Genomic DNA, 19,551 nt, shown 5'->3' on the forward strand with positions numbered 1-19,551 from the left:
CTCCTTCTGGAGGAGGATTTGAGGAAAGCTCATGTTCCACAGAAACCCATACAATTTTTTTTTCTAAAATAGACCAGGGTGGCTAAGGTGACCTTTGCCCACTTGAACCTGGAGTAGCAGCTTCCTTTACAACATGTAAACAGCTGAGAGAATTAGCTGCTCCTACAACGGCTAGGAAAGGTTAATGATCATCTATAAAGCTGCAGATGGGTTGAACAGACCAAACCGGTTGAGTGTCTACAAAACAGGAAAAGGTTTGACTGACCAGTGGAACAGAAGTTGTCTCCAGAAGTTATGGGAGCTTCATCACTGGAGGCTTTTAAGAAGAGACCGGTCAGAAATGGTGTAGGGTCCTCTACTTGGGGGGTGGGGGGCAGGGGGTTGGACTAGATGACCTCCAAGGTCCCTTCCAATTCAGTTATGTGTTATGTTGAGACTTTGGAAAGAGGGCAAAGAAGAATTATTTATTGGATTTATAAATACAAAAAGCTAAAACATATGAAGAACGGTTGCAGGGACTGGGCATGGTTGGTCTAGTGAAGAGAAGGACCAGGGAAGACAGAATAGCCGCCTTCCAATATTTGAGGGGCTGCCACAGAGAGTAGGAAGGGGGTCAAGCTATTTTCCAAGGCCAGGCAAGGAATAATGGATGAAAATTGAGCAGGTTTGGAAATAAAGAGAAATTATCTGACAGTGAGAGCAATCAACCGATGGAACAGAAGTTGCCTTCAGAAGTGTGGGAGTTTCATCCCTGGAAAATTTCAAGAAGAGATTGGACTGCCATCTGTCAGAAATGATTGAGGGTCTGCTTGGGCAGGGGGGTTGGACTAGATGACCTACGAGGTCCCTTCCAACTCTGTTAACCTGTACAGTGGCACCTCTACTTAGGAACGTAATTCGTTCCGTGACCAGGTTCTTAAGTAGAAACGTTTGTAAGTAGAAGCAATTTTTCCCATAGGAATCAATGTAAAAGCAAATAATGCGTGCAAACCTATTAGGAAAGAAATATAAGCTCAGAATTTGGGTGGGAGGAGGAGGAGGAGGAAGAAGAGGAGGAGGACAGTCGCTGCCCAGAGCGAAGGGAGTGTTTCTTTTCTCTGGGCGTTGGCAGAGGTTTATTCCCTCTCCAAGCGCCCAGAGAAAGGAAAACACTCCATTTGCTCTGGATTGCCAAAGCCTCCTTAAAGGCCCCCAAAAGGCTCCTCTGGCAGCCCAGAAAAGCCCGAGATGGTCGGGATTAAAGGGGGAATGGCAGGAAACTGGCCGGGCCTTTGTGCTGCTCTCAAATTTCCTGGGACATTTTTTCCGGGCTCGGGTTCTTAAGTAGAAAATGTTTCTTAAGTAGAGGCAAAAAATATTGAACACCCGGTTCTTATCTAGAAAAGTTCTTAAGTAGAGGCGTTCTTAGGTAGAAGTACAACTGCATCTGTATCTCTACCCTCCAATTTAAGAAAGCATAGAGGCTTCATAGTACAAACTGGTTTGTTATTGTTTAACGGGAAGGGCATTTCCAATCAAAAATGTTCTGTCTCCTATCCTTAAAAACAGTGACGTATTATTTGCTGCGGTTACTCAGTTGCAAGTCACTTTGTTGGCTTCTTGTACTAAGATTAAACTGCGTTGCAACTTCACCTTTAATAACAAACAACACAAGAGCACGCAATAGATACAAACTAAATGTAAATCGCTCCAAACTAGACTGCAGAAAATACGATTTCAGCAATAGAGTAGTCAACGCCTGGAATTCACTACCGGACTCTGTTTTTTCTTCCCCAATCCCAAAATCTTCAACCTTACATTATCTACAATAGACCTCTCCCCTTTTCTAAGGGGTCTGTAAGGGACATGCAATAAATGTACTTTTGTGCCTACCGTTCCTGTCCAATCTCTACTTTATACTTATATTATGTTAAACATACTACAATACAATACTATATTTGTATGACAAATAAATAAAATAAAATAAATAAAAATAAAACTGACTTAAAGAAGGGGTTTCCCTTGTGTTGATCCAGCAGGTGCTTCCAGGAATGGAGGGAAGTGATTGACATCTGGCAGTTCTCATGAGGTCACGAAAGAATCCTGGCCTGGTGCACACCAAGACTTCTTCTTTGGACATAAATCCTGGAGATGATTCAAGAGGTCAGCTGGGTCCGTTTGGGGATTCCATCCTCCCCTTCCACGCTTCTATTTTTTTCAGGTCCCATTTTTCAAATTGTCAGCAACCTCTTTGTTCCCCCTTTCTTCTCCACAGCTGCCTCATCAGAGGTCAAGACAAAGAAGCCAACAGGAGCTGAAGGAACAAAGCCAATGGCTTGTTGTTGTTGTGTTTCAAAATAAAAAAAGGAGATGAAGAGAAGATTCCACAACAAAATATGGAAAATATATTACAGATTCTCCCAAACATGAATGAACTGGCTGCTGGGGAGAAGCACATCTGTTTCCAATCTGTCCTTGATAATCCTGTCGTTGATGTTGGTCTTGGAGAAAGGGTTGAATTGAAGGAGAGCAAAGGTTTCCTTCTTGGTTACCTTCTCTTTTCAAATCCACTCTTGAGTTGGAAGGAAGAACGGTGCTGAGAAACCATCCAGGGATTCCATGCTAGGTCACTTTTTTTGGAGAAAAAGACGAGTCCAAAGAGTTTGCAGAATGAATATCTACCTCTCCATCGGTTGCTTGAAGGTTAGAACGGTGTTTCCCAACCTTGGCAACTTGAAGATATTTGGACTTCAACTCCCAAAATTCTGGAGTTGAAGTCCAAATATCTTCAAGTTGCCAAGGTTGGGAAACACTGGGTTAGAACATAGAATAAAAAGGTATAGATGTTGTCCATTATACAACTACAACTGAGCCCCTCAAACTTTTTTTTATTGTGTTTTTATTGATTGTTCACATTGGACATATCATATTTCTTTAATGTATTTTATTTATTTGTATTGTCAAGTACGTATTGGTAGTGTACAAAGATATGTTTATATACATGATACTTATAACAGAGAAACATTAGGACAGGGGACGGAAGGCACGCTGGTGCACTTATGCACGCCCCTTACTGACCTCTTAGGAATCGGGAGAGGTCAACAGTGGACAGTCTAAGGGTAAAGTTTTGGGGGTTAGGTGATGTTACTACAGAGACAGGTAGTGAGTTCCATGCATCAACTACTCAGTTACTAATGCTATATTTCCTGCAGTTAAGTTTGGAGCGGTTTACTTTAAGTTTGTATCTGTTGTTTGTTCGTGTGTTGTTGTGATTGAAGGTGAAGTAGTCACTGACAGGGAGGACGTTGTAGTAGATGATTTTATGGGTTATGCTTATGTCATGTTTCAGGCAACGTAGTTCTAAGGTTTCTAAAGGATTGGAAGTCTAGTTGCGTAGGGTATTCCATTGCGAGTGGAGGAGTGGAGGGCTCTTCTAGTGAAGTATCTCTGGACATTTTCTAGAGTGTTTATGTCCGAAATGCGGTGTGGGTTCCAGACAGATGAGCTGTATTCAAGGATTGGTCTGGTGAAAGTTTTCTATGCTCTGGTTAGTAGTGTGAGATTACCGGAGCAGAAGCTATGTAGGATTAGGTTAACAACTCTTGAAGCCTTTTGGGCAATGTTGTTTTATTTGTACAATTTATACATCATTTTACATTGTTTTCTAATCCTGTTATCTTGGTCCCACATTTTCTCTACGGATTTTCTATCATTAGTCTGGATCTGACCCTGTAGGACATTCTCAATGAATCCTTAATGCTCCACAGGGTCAAAATGTGATGCTTTTGAACGGCTTTAGGAACCTTTGAGGGCGCTTCACGCCTCCCATCTGTCGCTTAGCCGCCTGAACGGGTGCAAATAAATGAGAGGTTAACACTACTCAAAAGGTTTGTTTGTCTCAGGTTAACCGACTGGGGGAACAGGCCCCGGAGCTGATAATGATGTTTATGGATCCTGGTATTTTCCAGCTCAGCAGAAACGTCTATTTAACGCAAACAAACCTACTAGGGAAACTGAAGGGGAGAGAAAGAAGAGAACAGGGGAGACGGTAAGCGTTGGCGAAATTGATCACTTTTGCAAAGAGCAGGAGGCTGTTCCCAGCGAAATATCCCATGCTTGTTGATAACGCCAGGTTGGGTCTTCTGTACTAGGAAGCCATGGCAGATGCTCTGCAGTGGGACAGGCAATCTCTCTGCAGTAGCCATCGCTCTGCTAAACAAACAATTCCCTCAACGTTGTCAAACTATTGACTAAGTCTGCACTACTATTACTACTAGTTTTTTCTCATCGTTCCTATCACCCATCTCCTCCCACTTAGGACTGTATGACTGTAACTGGTTGCTTGTACTCTTAAGATTTTTATTAATAGCAATTGTTTCTTCATTGCTTATTTGACCCCTATGACAATTGTTAAGTGTTGCACCCCATGATTCTTGACAAATGTATATTTTATTTTATGTAGATGTATCTGCACCAAGGACAAATTCCTTGTGTGTCCAATCACACTTGGCCAATAAAGAATTCTATTCTATTCTATTCTATTCTATTCTCCAATATCTATTCTATTCTCCAATATCTATTCTACACTATTCTAATCTCCAATATCTATTCTATTCTATTCTTTCTATTCTATTCTCCAATATCTATTCTATTCTCCAATATATATTCTATTCTCCAATATATATTCTATTCTCCAATATATATTTTATTCTACACTATTCCATTCTATTCTCCAATATTTATTCTGTTCTGTCCTGTTCTATTCTATTCTGCAACATTTATTCTATTCTATTCTACTCTATTCTCCAATATATATTCTATTCTCCAATATTTATTCTGTTCTGTCCTGTCCTGTCCCATCCCATCCCACCCTAGTCTAGCATAGTCTAATCTCGTCTACAATCTATATTCTATTCTATTCTGACAGCACGAATGTTCCCAAGACCCATTCCCTTGCAAGGTAGAGCGAGCGCCCTTCTCTGCTTGCCGGAGAAGGAACAGGGGGGCGTCTTGCCGAGTGTGCATGAGTGTGCACGAGCTAGCAAGCATTGCACGGGGCTGCAGCATGAATGAGCAGAGAAGCCTCCCCTCCGCATCTCCCCCTCTGCCGTGCACTCTCCCATTTCTTTTCTCGTTTTTTGAGAATGCGTTTGGGGAGTGGAGCACTGCATACCTGAACGCCTTGTGTGTGCGCTAACCCTGGAATCGCTGGAAAAAACCCCCACTGAACTGGAGAAAAACATCAGTCTAGACGGGGCAGGAGGCTGACAAGAGTTGCATCAAACTCTGCTCCCGGGCATAGGTTTTTTCCAGCTTTCTTAGGGAAAAGGCGAGAGTCTGCCATCAGTAATGGGCTGCTGCCCCCATTGGGAGGGGGGCACACGGTGGGGGTAGTAAGCTTATGCACTATTTATTACATACTTAATAGTTTTTTCACTGTCCTTCCTTCTTTAGTACCTTAGTATGATCCCTAATTCCTTTTAAAATATGAAATAATTAAATAGTATGTTTTTACTAGGAAGGAAGGAGGAAAGGAAAAGAGAGAGGGAGGAAAGGAAGGAGGGAAGGAAGGAAGGAAAGGGAGGAAGAGAAGGAAGGAAGGTTAAGAAGGAAGGAAAGGAAGGAAAGGAAATGAAAGGGAGGAAAGGGAAGGAAGGAAGGAAAAGAGGAAGGGAAGGGAAGGAAGAGTGGGTTAAGGAAGGAAAGGAGAAAGAAAAGGAAGGATGGGAGGGAGGGAGGGAAGGAAGGAAATGTGTATGGTTTGTATGAGATGCATGATTGTTTTTTATATTGAGGGTTTTAAAATGTTTTTAAGTATTGGATTTGTACTGTTCTTGTTGTGAGCAGCTCCGAGTCTGTGGAGAGGGGCGGCATACAAATCTAATAAATAAGTAAGTAAGTAAGTAAGTAAATAAATAAATAAATAGAGGGGGGGAGGGAGGGAAGGGAGGGAGGAAAAGAGGGAAGGAAGAAAGGAAGAGTGAGTTAAGGAAGGAAGGAGAAAGAAAAGGAAGGACGGAAGGGAGGAAAGGAAAAGAGGGAGAGAGAGAAGCAAGGATGGGTTAAGAAGGAAGGAAAGGAAATGAAAGGGAGGAAAGAGAGGGAGGGAACGAAGGAAGGAAGGAAGGAAAAGAGGGAGGCAGGGAAGGAAGAGTGGGTTAAGGAAGGGAAGGAGAAAGAAAAGGAAGGATGGACGTGTGGGAGGGAGGTGGAGAGAGAGAGAGAGAGAGAGAGAGAGAGAGAGAGAGAGAGAGAGAGAGAGAGAGAGAGAGAGATTTTCAGGAACATAAAACATGTGAGAGGTTAACAGGAGAAATTTGTTGAATGTCTGGAAACCCCTTTTGCCCAGTAGTGGTAATGGGGCATAAGAACATCGTCCCCAAAGTGGGTTGGGCTTTGACCTCTTCCAAACCACAGCTGGACATGAAACTGGGTCACCGGTCAGCTAGGACAAGGCTGTCCAGGTTTCTCCCTCGTCTGGGATCCCCTGCAGCAACGGAGCAATCCGGAGGCCAAAAGGTCAGGCTGGTTGGTTAATTTCAGTCTTTTCCGCTCGATCGCTTGGAAGCAGGGCAACACTTGTGCACAACTGTTGTGGTGGGCCCTGGGAGAACCTGGCAGAATCCAGAGGAAGCCCCCCATCCACCCAACCCCTCAGGATTGACGGGAGGAACTGGAGGAGGAAGGAGAAGCTAGGAAGGAGACCCCAAATGGAACACTACACCTGGGGACAACGCAGAGATTCGACTGTCCCACCTTTCTGGAACCCATGGCCATTGGATCACCTGTCGACTCTAAAACAGCTGGATCCCTCTTGCTCTTTGGATGATATTTAGATAATTCTTCTGGTTCAGTCACTTGTACCATTTCCCCCAGGCTTAAATAAGCAAAGTTTTTGGTGGTGGTGGGGACCCCCTACTTTCACCCCATCCAGACCCAGAACCCACACCGGTTCTGAGGTTCCCTTGCCTTGTGGACTTGTGGCTTTATTTATTTATTTATTCATTTTGCTAAAAAAAATTAAAGGGGACACTCAAATAACACATCCTAGATCTGAATGAATGAAATATTTTCATTGAATATTTCATTTGCAGAACTATTCCATTTGCACAACAGCGTGTGAAATTGATTGTCAATCAGTGTTGCTTCCTAAGGGGACAGTTTGATTTTACAGAAGTTTGATTTACTTGGAGTTATATTCTGTTGTTTAAATGTTCCCTTTATTTTTTTTGAGCAGTGTATATTTGTCAAACAATTATAGGATGGTAATTTGTATAACATTAGATAAGTAATGATAAAAAGTAATGACAAAAGACAATAGGAAAGGGACGGTAGGCACAATGGTGCGCTTATGCACGCCCCTTACAGACCTCTTAGAAAGGGGGAGAGGTCAATTGTAGATAGTCTAAGGTTAAAGGTTTTGGGGTTAGGAGTAGAAACCACAGAGTCAGGTAGTGCATTCCAGGCGTTGATTATTCTATTGCTGAAGTCGTATTTTTTGCAGTCTAGTTTAGAGCGGTTGACATTTAGTTTAAATCTATTACGTGCTCGTGTGTTGTTGCGGTTGAAGGTGAAGTAGTCACTAACAGGAAGGACATTTTGATATATGATTTGATGAACTATAGTTAAGTCGGAGCGAAGGCGATGGAGTTGTAAGTTGTCCAATCGAAGAATTTCAAATCTGGCGGAATAAGATATTTTCTTGCGGGAAGAGGAGTGAAGGACTCTTCTGGTGAAATATTTCTGGACTCTCTCAAAGGTCAGATATGCAATGTGGGTTCCACACAGGTGAGCTGTATTCTAGGATCGGTCTGACAAATGTTTTGCATGCTCTGGTTAGCAGATCAATATTACCAGAGAAGTAACTGCCAAGGATTAGGTTAACAAGTCTTAAAACCTTTTTGTCAATGTTGTGTTACAGTCGGCTCTAGGACTTAGGGCATTGAATATGAGTCCTCCAAGGTCTTTGACAGAGTTTTCTCTTTGTCTGGAGGAAGCGAAACCCAAGCGGCACTTGCCGGCTCCGCTGTGCCCGCATCTGCCAAGGCAACCCGCCAGATGTGCCCACATCTGCAAAAGGCGGCACCTGGTTGGGAAACCCTCCGGCTCCCCATCTCCACCTCTTGGGATCCGCCTGCCTTTTTTTTTTCCGCGCTGGTGCAGCCCACCCTCGGGGAGGAGGGGGGGCGGTCCGGGGTGCCCCCCCTTCGGAGAGACCCCTCCCCTCGCCCGTGACGTCATCCGCCGGGCTCCAGCTCCCCGGCTCCTTGGCCGCAGTCGGAGTCCGGGCACGGTGCGGGCGACCATGAGCTACGGACGGCTGAGATCCCTGGCGCTGCTGGGCTGCCTCCTGCTTGCCAGCTATTGCAGCAGAGGTGAGTAAGGGGCTGGACGGGAGGCTCGCGCCCCTAGACCCCCAAGGCACCACCGATCCTCTTGCAGCCGCCTGGGGAGCTTGCAAGTCGCCACCAGTTTGGGGTTTGCCGGGCGCACCGCGCGTAATGGAGCTCTCCAAACCCGGCGCGCCTTCTTTACTCCGACGCTGAGTTGGGGGGCTGCTCCCGGACCCCCTCCGGTTCCAAGCGAGCCCGGGAAGGTGCTTGCTTGGGTCAGGAGGTGCCGAACCCTGGAGGGACTTGCTTGGGAAGGGGGTACTCGGCTTGCCCGCCAGCCCGGAATGGATTTTTTTTTTTTGGCTAGGCAGGGCGCGCGAGTCCCACCCGGCTGTCGGAGAAGCGAGGGGCGCTTTTGGCGCTCTCGGCCGGGCTAAGCGCCGTTGGAGAACACACCCACCTTCCTCCGCCTCTGCTCTACTCCAGGGTTGCAGCAGTTGCTTACAAGCGCTTTGCAACTAGTGGAAGAGGAAAAGGGGGCGGGGTGCGCAGAGGTGGGGGGAAAAAAGGCAAGGCACAAAAGCCCCCGGAGTTGGGGAGCCGGGGGCCAAGCGGGGGTCGTTCCAAAGGCAGCCCCTGCAAGACCCCCACCCAACCACCGTCCCTCCCCAACCCCGCTTTGATTTACAACCCCGAGTTGACCGTGCGCTCTTACGGGCACCGCCTGTTCTGGACAGGGGGGAATGCGGAGGGCGGGAGGGCGAGGGAGAAAAGCATCGGGCTCCTCGCCCCCCTCTGGGTCTTAGGAAGGGGATTCCCTAGCGCGACCCCCCATCCTCGCCCCCACCCCGCTTCCCAAGCGCGGAGACCGAAAAGGGGGTGCGGCAGGAGGCGTGTCCGTCTTTGCTGCAGTCTGGTTCGGGGAGGGGGCGTTTTTTGCCAAGCCTGCTCGGGGCAAAGACCCCTCCCACCAAATAGGGAGCTGTTGTTGCAACGGCCGCCTTGGAGAAGCGGCTGAGGATAATGAGCCTTGGAGTCCTGCGCTCAATTCAGCCGGACGGTGCATTGCCCGGGACTCGCTTCCAAACGCCGTGGCGACCGACACGCCCAACCCTTATTCTTTCTTTTGGAGGGGGCGATGCAGCGTCCTTCCCGGGGTTTCCTGGGGTTCAAAGCCCCCTTTGCTCGTTGCAAATGCGGCTTGCGGGTGGAGTCCGGCCCCAGCTACTCCGCAGGAAATTATGTCTGGTAGCCGGAGGGCGAGGAAGCAGCCCCCTCCTCAGCGTCTCGCTTCTGCAACCTTTGTTCCACCTTGCCCGCAAAGAAGCAGAGCTAAAAACCCCTTATTGCATCCGAGAAGCAGAAGGGGGGGGGTTTCCTCCGCCAGGGGGACAAACCCAGAGCCGGCTTGGGGAGGGTCTTCGAAGGATGGATTGTAGCTGGTGCAAAGGAGCCTTTCCAACCAGGACAGGTGGCTCTGCCTCCTATCAAACCCATGCACAGCAGGGCACTGAGGGAGGGGATTCCGGCCACATGCCACCCGCCCACTATGCATGCCTGAGCTGCCAGGCGGGTGGCACATTTCTGACGTTTGATGGACGGGTGTCTTCTGTGGCTTCTCCCAAGCTGAGATGCCACACCAAGTGCCATCTATCTTCCATCCTCCCTCTGCCTGTCCATCCTTAAATTCAAGATGGCAGAAATCTCAACTATCCAAAGGGCGTGGTGCCCAGGGAGGGCTCAAAACGAGAGATCTCTAAGGCTATAAAATCTTTACAACAAGGAGGAGATCTCATGCCCTTTGCAACTGAGCCCAACCTCTTCCCCTGGCCAAGCTCTTGCAAGATTAGTTGGCATCTCCTTTGCATTTGCAACCGTTGGCTCATGTCCTGTTTAGGGAAAATGGGGATTTTCCTTCATAGTCTTCCCCCCCCCCCCCTTTCCTTATTCTGGTTAGGAAGTCATAAAAATTTGCCATGGGGGAAAAGAGGTTTTATAAAATAAACAATGTATGGAAATGAAAAAAAAAAGGACCGGGTGTTTTTGCTAGGTTTTTTGCTTATTTTTCAGGGAAGTATTTTATCAGGGATGGTGCCAAAAAAATTGTCCAGGGTTGTGCTCGGCCCTGGGAACAAGCCATACGTTAAAATATGTAAAAGTTTTTCGAAAAGGAAGGATGGTGGTGGTAGGTGCTTCGAATCGGTGAAGGGGAAAAAGGGGGATTCCAGCCCTGGGGGCGGATTTTGCTTTGCAAATCTTGCGAGAAACAATTATTCCTTCCCAAATGTGCTCAGAAAATGAAAATTGAGGTTGACTTTGTCCGCTGCTCGGAAGGTAAAGACGAAAGGAAAACTCGGGTGATGGAGAACGTATTTGGGATTGAATAACCCACTGGTTTTCTGCCTAAAATTGTATTTTGTGCCTGGCCACGCCCTTCCAAACGCCCCCTTTGTGAAACTGCTCACTGCAAGAGAGTTTGTGGAGTTGCATTTATGCAACTTTCGTAAAAAGAGGTTTGTGATACTCGGATCAAATCAATACCTAAGGGCACATTTCATCGATCCTAACCTCAGATGCACAGCTCTTTGGCATCCTTCTGCCACACGAATCCCAGTGACCAGTTAGGTCCCATATCACTCCAACACTCCGCAGTCTGCATTGGTTGCCGATCAGTTTCCAGTCACAATTCAAAGTGTTGGTTATGACCTATAAAGCCCTTCATGGCACCGGACCAGGGTATCTACGAGACCGCCTTCTGCCGCACGAATCCCAGTGACCAGTTAGGTCCCACAGAGTTGGCCTTCTCCGGGTCCCGTCGACTAAGCAATGTCGTCTGGCGGGACCCAGGGGAAGAGCCTTCTCTGTGGCCTCCAGCCCTCTGGAACCAGCTCCCCCCAGATATCAGAGTTGCCCCCACCCTCCTTGCCTTTCGCAAGCTCCTTAAAACCCACCTCTGTCGTCAGGCATGGGGGAATTGAAATTTTCCCTTCCCCTAGGCTTATAGAATTTATACATGGTATGCTTGTATGTATGAGTGGTTCTTTAAATTGGGGTTTTTAAGATTATTTTTAATATTAGATTTGTTTGCATTGTCTTTTTATATTGTTGTTAGCCGCCCCGAGTCTTCGGAGAGGGGCGGTATACAAATCTAATAAATACAAATACAAAATACAAACTACATTCAAGATCCAAATTTTTTCTTTTTAAAAAAAAAAAGATTTGATTTTAAGTTGTTTTCCTGAACGTTAGGAATGAAGGTAGTGATGGACTTCACCTACTACACAGAGTGATGGGCTGCCAAAATTTTTACTGCCTCACTGTGGGTGTGGCTTATTGTGTGGGTGTGGCTTGATGGTCATGTGACCGGGTAGGAGTGACTTGCCGGCCATGTGACCAGGTGGGTGTGCCTTACAATCATGTGATGGGGTGTCTTAAAGGTCACGTGGCTGGGTGGGAGTGGCTTACTGACCAGGATAAGTTTTCAAATAGGTGCTTGGACTCTTTATTTATTTTATTTATTTATTTTGTCCAATACATAATACACATTGAAGAGAATAGATATGCAATAATATAAATAAAGAAAAAAAATAGAAGAAAAGATATAAAAGTATAGGTGAACATATTTGAAAGGAAGAAAAGATAAATGAGATAAGGAGAGACAATTGGACAGGGGACGGAAGGCACACTGGCGCACTTATGCACGCCCCTTTCAGTGGATTAAGTCACATTATTTGAATAGCCACAAAAAGGACAAATGATAGACAGCATTATTTGTTGAGGAGCGCTGTGACATTTGAAGGTTTTGTCCTGTACCCACAAGGTTCAGTAGGATAACAGATTAGGCAAGTAGCTCGATTTTCTTGAATTGCTATAAAGGTTCAGTTCTAGATCATGAATAAAATGATTAGGGGTAAAAACATACTATTTCACTATTTCCTATTTTAAAAGTAATTAAGGGTCATGCTAAGGCAGTGTTTCCCAACCTTGGCAACTTGAAGGTATTTGGACTTCAACTCCCAGAATTCCCCAGCCAGCAAAAGCTGGCTGGGGAATTCTGGGAGTTGAAGTCCAAATACCTTCAAGTTGCCAAGGTTGGGAAACACTGTGCTAAGGTACTAGAGAAGGAAGGGCAATAAAAAAAACTAATAAGTATTCAGTAAACAGTGCATCAGAGGTTGCCTTCAGAAGTTGTGAGAGCTTTATTACTGGAGACTTTCAAGAAAAAGATTGGACTTCTATTTGTTGGGGATGGGGGACGTAGTCCAAAGCTCAGCAAAGCTGGCTGAGGAACTCTGGGAGTTGAAGTCCACAAGTCTTAAAAGTTACCAAGGTTGGAGACCCCTGTTGTATACTCCCCGTTTAATCAGATCCATTGGGAGAAAAGCCAAGCGTTTCCTTCTAGGGAGAATTCCTCTCTCCCCGCAAAACTTTCTTACTGTTGTCTTTTTTTATCCTCTCCAGATGGGTTTTTTCACCCTTCTGGCATGTCCACAATTCTCTCCACTCCCTTTGCCTTGCCCCCATCCTTATTGACAGGCAATTAATTCTCGGATTAATTTTGCCCTGCCCCACAACTGGACTTTCATTGCTTCTTCCTGCAGGCAGGCAGGACCTCTCTCTGTCCAGCTTTAAGACCCTTCGTCTCAACCACATCTTCTCCCGGCCTCTCAGGACGGCTCGGAGACCTGTCGGTGCTCTAGTGGGTTTGGCTGCTTGCGAGGATTGTATCCCAACCGTTCCCAAGCAGGCTAAATATGGTTAACTGGAATCCCGGGAACCTTGCCCCGGAGTGAGTCAGGCCGTTGTGTTTCTCTCATGACTTCCATCCAGGGATGGGCTCCTACGGTACGCGGGAACCGGTAGAAAAAAATTGAATTTTTTTTTCTTTTCCCCCCCTTCTGGGCTCTGGATATGTTTTTCCTATTGCAGTGAATGAGGTCGGATGCGTATAATTTTAGAAGAACTGTGTGTACATATACATACAGTTTATATAGTAGATAATACGTATTTTTGTGTGCCTGTGTGTAATATGTATGTACACGTACGGCATATATACATAGAATTAAAGAGTATATTTTGGATGTTCAGTAATAGTAAATAGAGAGGGAAATTGTCTCTCTTTGAGGCGAGGAGAGGCCAGGCATCCTCACCCAAACCCTCGACGTGAGCGACGTCACGTTGGCCACCTTTAAGCCAGTCACATGACCTTCAAGCCGCCACCCCCTGGTCACATGATCATTAAGCCACTCCCACCTGGTTACATGGGCAGCAAGCCACACCCACAAAATAAGACACGCCCACAGTGTGGTAGTAAAAATTGTACATGCACATACAGTTTATATAATAGATAATGTATGTTTTTGTGCACCTGTATGTAATATGTATGTACACATACGGCATATACTGTATATATATATATACAATTAAATAGTATATTTTGGATGTTCAGTAATAGTAAATAGAGAGGGAAATTGCATAAGCCACCCCCAGTCACATGATCATCAAGCCACTCCCACCTGACCACATGGCAAGTCACACCCACAAAATTATCTATCTATCTATCTATCTATCTATCTATCTATCTATCTATCTATCTATCTATCTTTTCTATCTTTCTATTTATCTTTTCTATCTTTCTATCTATCTATTTATCTTTTCTATCTATCTATCTGTCTATCTATTTTTTCTATCTGTCTGTCTGTCTGTCTGTCTTTCTTCTATGCCACCCAATCCCAAAGGACTCAGAGCGGCTTACAACAACTGTATAAGTACAATAAGAATAAATAAATAAATACAAAACAATAAATAAATACTAAACAATAAATAAATACAAAACAATAAAAAGAAGTCGAACAATTAACTGAGGTTAAAATATAACAAACTAAAAAAAAACCATAAAAAGTTATTATAGAAAGAAAATCACATTCATATACATACACACCATTCTTTTCTTATACCTGGGATATATGCGCGCATAAGTGTTTAAATCTCACTCGGACACATGCACGGAGCAGAAGCAAATCCCCATGCGCAGCGCATCGGTAGCGGCAGAATCGGGAACCTGTCCCTGGTCCGCACCCTCTTGTTCTTTCCTTCTGCACATGCGTAGAAGGTGTTTTTTTAGTCCCGCGCACCGTGTGGGCAGAGCACATCCCTGAGCGAATCGGCAGTAGCAGAATCCGGAACCCGCCACCTGATTTGGGGAGGAACCTAGAAATGTTTCATTGAAACATTTTTGCAGAAAAAGCAAACCAGAGTTTGGGAAGGTGGCAGGTTTGAGCATCATAACCCTCCCATAAATTGGGCTTCCTGCTTGTTATACCTCTAGCTATGCAGCCAAGCATCCTACTCGCTTTCCCTACCGCGTGACTGCACTGTTCACCCATTTGGAGACTGTCAGAAATCACAACCCCTAAATCCTTCTCTTCTGAAGTTTTTGCTAACACAGAACTGCCAATACAATACTCCAAACTTCCCCTGTGTCATCCCTCACCACGACTACTTTCCCTTAAAATAATCTCTCATTTTTCTATTTTTGCTCTCTGGCAAGTGACACCTGATGATGTAAAAATCCTTCAGAGCATTTGGGGGCTGATAACCTCGGGGGGCCTGTGTTCAGCAACTTGCTTCAATTTTCCTTTTAAAGCCATTGCAACTGCCCTTTGGCTCCGTTGCTTCTTTGGCAGGGCAGAGTGGGATTTATGGCTTGGAGAAAGAAATCCTCTCTTTTCGGGGCCTTTCATCTCCTTCCAAGCAGCTTTCTGGAATGACCTCCGGGTTGCCTTGTTGTGAGAAACAAGACAACGCTTTTATCACGGCTCCTTGTGTGCGGGAGATGTTTTTGAGACGTCTCAGAATCCTCTCTTTGGTGGAGTTGGTTCTCATAGAAACATAGAAGATTGATGGCAGAAAAAGACCTCCTGGTCCATCTAGCCTGCCCATACAGTATACTATTTCCTGTATTTTTAACGTAGGATGGATCTATTTTTATCCCAGGCATGTTTAAATTCAGTTCCTGTGCATTTACCAACCACGTCTGCTGGAAGTTTGTCCCAGGCATCTACGACTCTTTCAGTCAAATAATATTTTCTCACGTTGCTTCTGGTCTTTCCCCAACTAACCTCAGATTGTGCCCCCTTGTTCTTGGGGTTCACTTTCCTATTACAAACACTTCCCTCCTGAACCTTTTACATATTTAAATGTTTCGATCATGTCCCCCCTTTCCCTTCTGTCCTCCAAACTATACAGATGGAGTTCACGAAGTCTTTCCTGATACGTTTTAGGCTTAAGACCTTTCACCATTTCTGTAGTCCGTCTTTTTCAATTTTATCTATATCTTTGTGTAGGTGAGGTCTCCAGAACTGGACACAGGATTCCAAATGGGGTCTCACCAGCGCTCTATACAGCGGGATCACAATCTCCCTCTTCCTGCTTCTTATACCTCTAGCTATGCAGCCAAGCATTCTACTCGCTTTCCCTACCGCCTGACTGCACTGTTCACCCATTTGGAGACTATCAGAAATCATGACCCCTAAATCCTTCTCTTCTGAAGTTTTTGCTAACACAGAACTGCCAGTACAATACTCAGATTGAGGATTCCTTTTCCCCAAGTGCATCATTTTACATTTGGAAACATTACACTGCAGTTTCCACATATGTTACTAAACCTTGGAATGACCAACTATGAGCAAACCAGGTTAAGATTGTATGAATGCAGCCTTCTCGGCTTGAAGGAGCTGCTTATATATGCCAGATATGCCCTGTTGAATGGCTTCCTGGTGGAACTGGATTGTGGGAACTTCATGGAGACCCAGCTCTACTACTTCCCTCTCTCTCTCTTTCTTTTATTTACTATATCTGGCGATGGTAGATGTTCAGGTGTCCTCTATAAGTGGGACAGGTACCATCACCCAATTGTGACTGCAAGGTCAAAAAACAAATTATCCAACAGATAGTGTCAGAATGCCAAAATAGAGCCAATAATGGAGACGGCTGATTTCCTTGTTCTTGTGTTCACTTTCCTCACCTACAAAAAGATATTGACAAAATTGAACGGGTCCAAAGACGGGCTACAAGAATGGTGGAAGGTCTTAAGCATAAAACGTATCAGGAAAGACTTCATGAACTCAATCTGTAGAGTCTGGAGGACAGAAGAGAAAAGGGGGACATGACTGAAACATTTAAATGTGTTAAAGGGTTAAATAAGGTTCAGGAGGGAAGTGTTTTTAATAGGAAAGTGAACACAAGAACAAGGGGACACAATCTGAAGTTAGTTGGGGGAAAGATCAAAAGCAACGTGAGAAAATATTATTTTACTGAAAGAGTAGTAGATGCTTGGAACAAACTTCCAGCAGACGTGGTTGGTAAATCCACAGTCACTGAATTTAAACATGCCTGGGATAAACATATATCCATCCTAAGATAAAACACAGGAAATAGTATAAGGGCAGACTAGATGGACCATGAGGTCTTTTTCTCCCGTCAGTCTTCTATGTTTCTATGTTTCTATTAAAAACACTTCCCTCCTGAACACTATTTATAATTCCTTTTATTTTAGCGTATAAGTCTTTTTCCCCCCCTTGCAATCTTTTAAACCAGGGGTCCCCAACCTTGGCAACTTTTAGCCTGACGGATTTCAACTCCCAAGTCTGCAGGCTTAAAAGTTGCCAAGGTGGAAGACCCCTGCTCCGGAAGGCTTTTTTGGCTGAATCTTGACCGATGCTTGCTTGAAAAGTTTGTTCCAAACTTTCCAGAGATTTCAAGAAGGGATGGACTACGTTCAGATCTGGTCACTTTTGTTCCCAAAGAAGAAAACCATTTCCTTGATCAAGTATGATCAAGGAAATGGAGCCCCTCCCTTATGAAACCAGGTTGCAACGCCTTGGTCTCTTCAGCCTTGAATGACGGCATTTAAGGGGTGACTTGATCGAAGTGTATAAAATCACGCATGGGATAGGGCCCTCCCTAAAGCTCATAGGTAAGAAAGCGAGGACAAATCAAGGGAAATATTTCTTCCCCCAGAGGGTCCTTGGTTTATGGAATTCCCTTCCAGAAGAGGTCGTGACAGCTGTCAGCTTGGATAGCTTCAAGGCAGGATTAGACAGATTCATGGATGCCAAGTGTATCATAGGTGGTTATTGAAAAGGATGTCCAAGTAACACCTCTATGTTGGTTGAGGCAGGCAGGGTTCCCTTGAGTACCATTTGTTGGGGGTCCAGGGAAAGGGAGGGTCTTGCCTTCTCTTTCTGCTCAAGACCCCCATGGACAATTGGTGGGCCAACACAGAATGCTGGACTCAATGAGCTTTGGCCTGATTCAGCAGGGCTCTTCTTAGGTTCTTATGTTCTAAAATTGTTTATTTATTTTTATTTATTTATTTATTTATTTTGTCAAACAATTATAGGATGGTAATTTGTACAAATAAAACATTAGATAAGTAATGATAAAAAGTAACAAAAGAAGACAATAGGACAGGGACGGTAGGCACAGTGGTGCGCTTATGCACGCCCCTTACAGACCTCTTAGAAAGAGGGAGAGGTCAACTGTAGATAGTCTAAGGTTAAAGGTTTTGGGGTTAGGAGTAGAAACCACAGAATCAAGTTGTGCATTCCAGGCGTTGATTACTCTGTTGCTGAAGTCGTATTTTTTGCAGTCAAGTTCGGAGCGGTTGACATTTAGTTTAAATCAATTTTGTGCTCGTGTGTTGTTGCGGTTGAAGGTGAAGTGGTCGCTAACAGGTAGGACCTTTTGGTATATGGTTTTATGAACTATAATTAAGTCGGAACGGAGACGACGGAGTTGTCTAAACCAAGAATTTCAAGTCTGGCGGAGTCAGGTATTTTGTTGTGAGAAGAGGAGGGAAGGGCTCTTCTTGTGAAATATTTCTGGACTCTCTCAATTGTGTTGATGTCAGATATGCAATTGTGTGCGTGTGTCTTCTTCCTTTTCCTCTCTTCGCTTTCTTCACCCGGGCAATTCTAGGTGGGTGTTTTGGAATGGGGAGACGTTTAAAGGAGGGAGAGAATGGCGCCTCTATTCCCAGTTTCTCTTCTCTCCGGCCTTCGGAGTCGTTTAGAAAGTTTCTCCCATGGAACTTTGGGGCCTTCTTGCCTTCAATCAAGCCATTGTCTTGTGGGGGGGGAGAGCCCTGCCCCTATTTTCCTGGACATTCGTGCCTGAACTTTGCCCCGGGCTCCAGGCCTGATGGGGAATGCCGGAGGGCTCATTGCGTCAGAAGGAAGCGGGGCTCCCAAATCAGCAACCCCTCCAGCAGCAAAGCCCCCTTTGTGTCTGTGGGTCCGCCCTTTGGGGCTGGCTGCCCTTCCCTTTGGCGTGTCCACCCGTCTCTCTTCTGGACGCCCCCTGTTTCCGCCTTGGCAGCAGCTGCTGTGACGTGCCGGCTCCCAGCCCCGTGCCAGTTTTGGGAACAGCGAAAGAACAAAAGATCTTCTCTCTGGCTTGTGCCCACTGGCACGTGATGGGCATAGCTGGCGTGTGAGATGGCCGGAAGCCACCCAGCGGGCCAACCTGGACAAGCTCGGCCATCCCAACGGCAAACTCTTCGCCTTTCTGCCTGTTTCCCCAACTCCATCATGTAAAACTTCCTTTGAGAAAGAGTGCGGTTAAACCTCAAAATTGGATTATTCAATTCAATTTAATTTAATTTCTTTGATTTTATGCTGCCCAATCCCATGGGACTCAGGGCGGATTACAACATATAAAATAATACAGAGATTATTATTATTATTATTATTATTATTATTAGTAGTAGTAGTAGTAGTAGTAGTAGTAGTAGTAGTGTTAGTGTTAGTGTTAACACTTTATTAGTATTAGTATAGTGCAGAATGCGGCCGCGAGAGCCATCGTGGGGCTTCCTAGATTCGCCCACGTTTCTGCAACACTCCGCGGCCTGCACTGGCTGCCGATCGGTTTCCGGTCACAATTCAAAGTGTTGGTAATGACCTTTAAAGCCCTACATCTGGAACCACCTTCTACCGCATGAATCCCAGCGGCCGATAAGGTCCCACAGAGTTGGCCTTCTCCGGGTCCCGTCGACCAAACAATGTCGTTTGGTGGGCCCCAGGGGAAGAGCCTTCTCTGTGGCGGCCCCGGCCCTCTGGAACCAACTCCCCCCAGAGATTAGAATGGCCCCCACCCTCCTTGTCTTTTGCAAATTACTTAAGACCCACCTTTGTCGCCAGGCATGGGGGAGTTAAGTTATCCTTTCCCCCTAGGCCAT

General features: G+C 45.4%; 1 protein-coding gene and 1 long non-coding RNA gene across 3 annotated transcripts in view; both read left to right on the plus strand.

The window, feature by feature from the left end:
• Window positions 1-247: 247 nt before the first annotated feature.
• Window positions 248-2,355, plus strand: LOC139174697 (uncharacterized). The gene is made up of 3 exons (XR_011560413.1): window positions 248-333; window positions 2,016-2,142; window positions 2,255-2,355. It is a non-coding gene; the product is annotated as an uncharacterized lncRNA (long non-coding RNA).
• Window positions 2,356-8,196: 5,841 nt separating this feature from the next.
• Window positions 8,197-19,551, plus strand: part of MCAM (melanoma cell adhesion molecule) — a 39,815-nt gene continuing 28,460 nt past the window's right edge. The window contains exon 1 of one of the 2 annotated variants that reach the window (XM_070765481.1): window positions 8,197-8,354. In XM_070765481.1, coding sequence (XP_070621582.1) covers window positions 8,285-8,354 — 70 coding nt within the window. In that variant the 5' untranslated portion in view covers window positions 8,197-8,284. The remainder of the gene's footprint in view (window positions 8,355-19,551) is intronic. The other variant, XM_070765480.1, reaches the window with a different exon arrangement.

The sequence above is a fragment of the Erythrolamprus reginae genome, chromosome 12 (assembly GCF_031021105.1).
Source record: "Erythrolamprus reginae isolate rEryReg1 chromosome 12, rEryReg1.hap1, whole genome shotgun sequence".
NCBI classification, from domain to species: domain Eukaryota; kingdom Metazoa; phylum Chordata; class Lepidosauria; order Squamata; family Dipsadidae; genus Erythrolamprus; species Erythrolamprus reginae.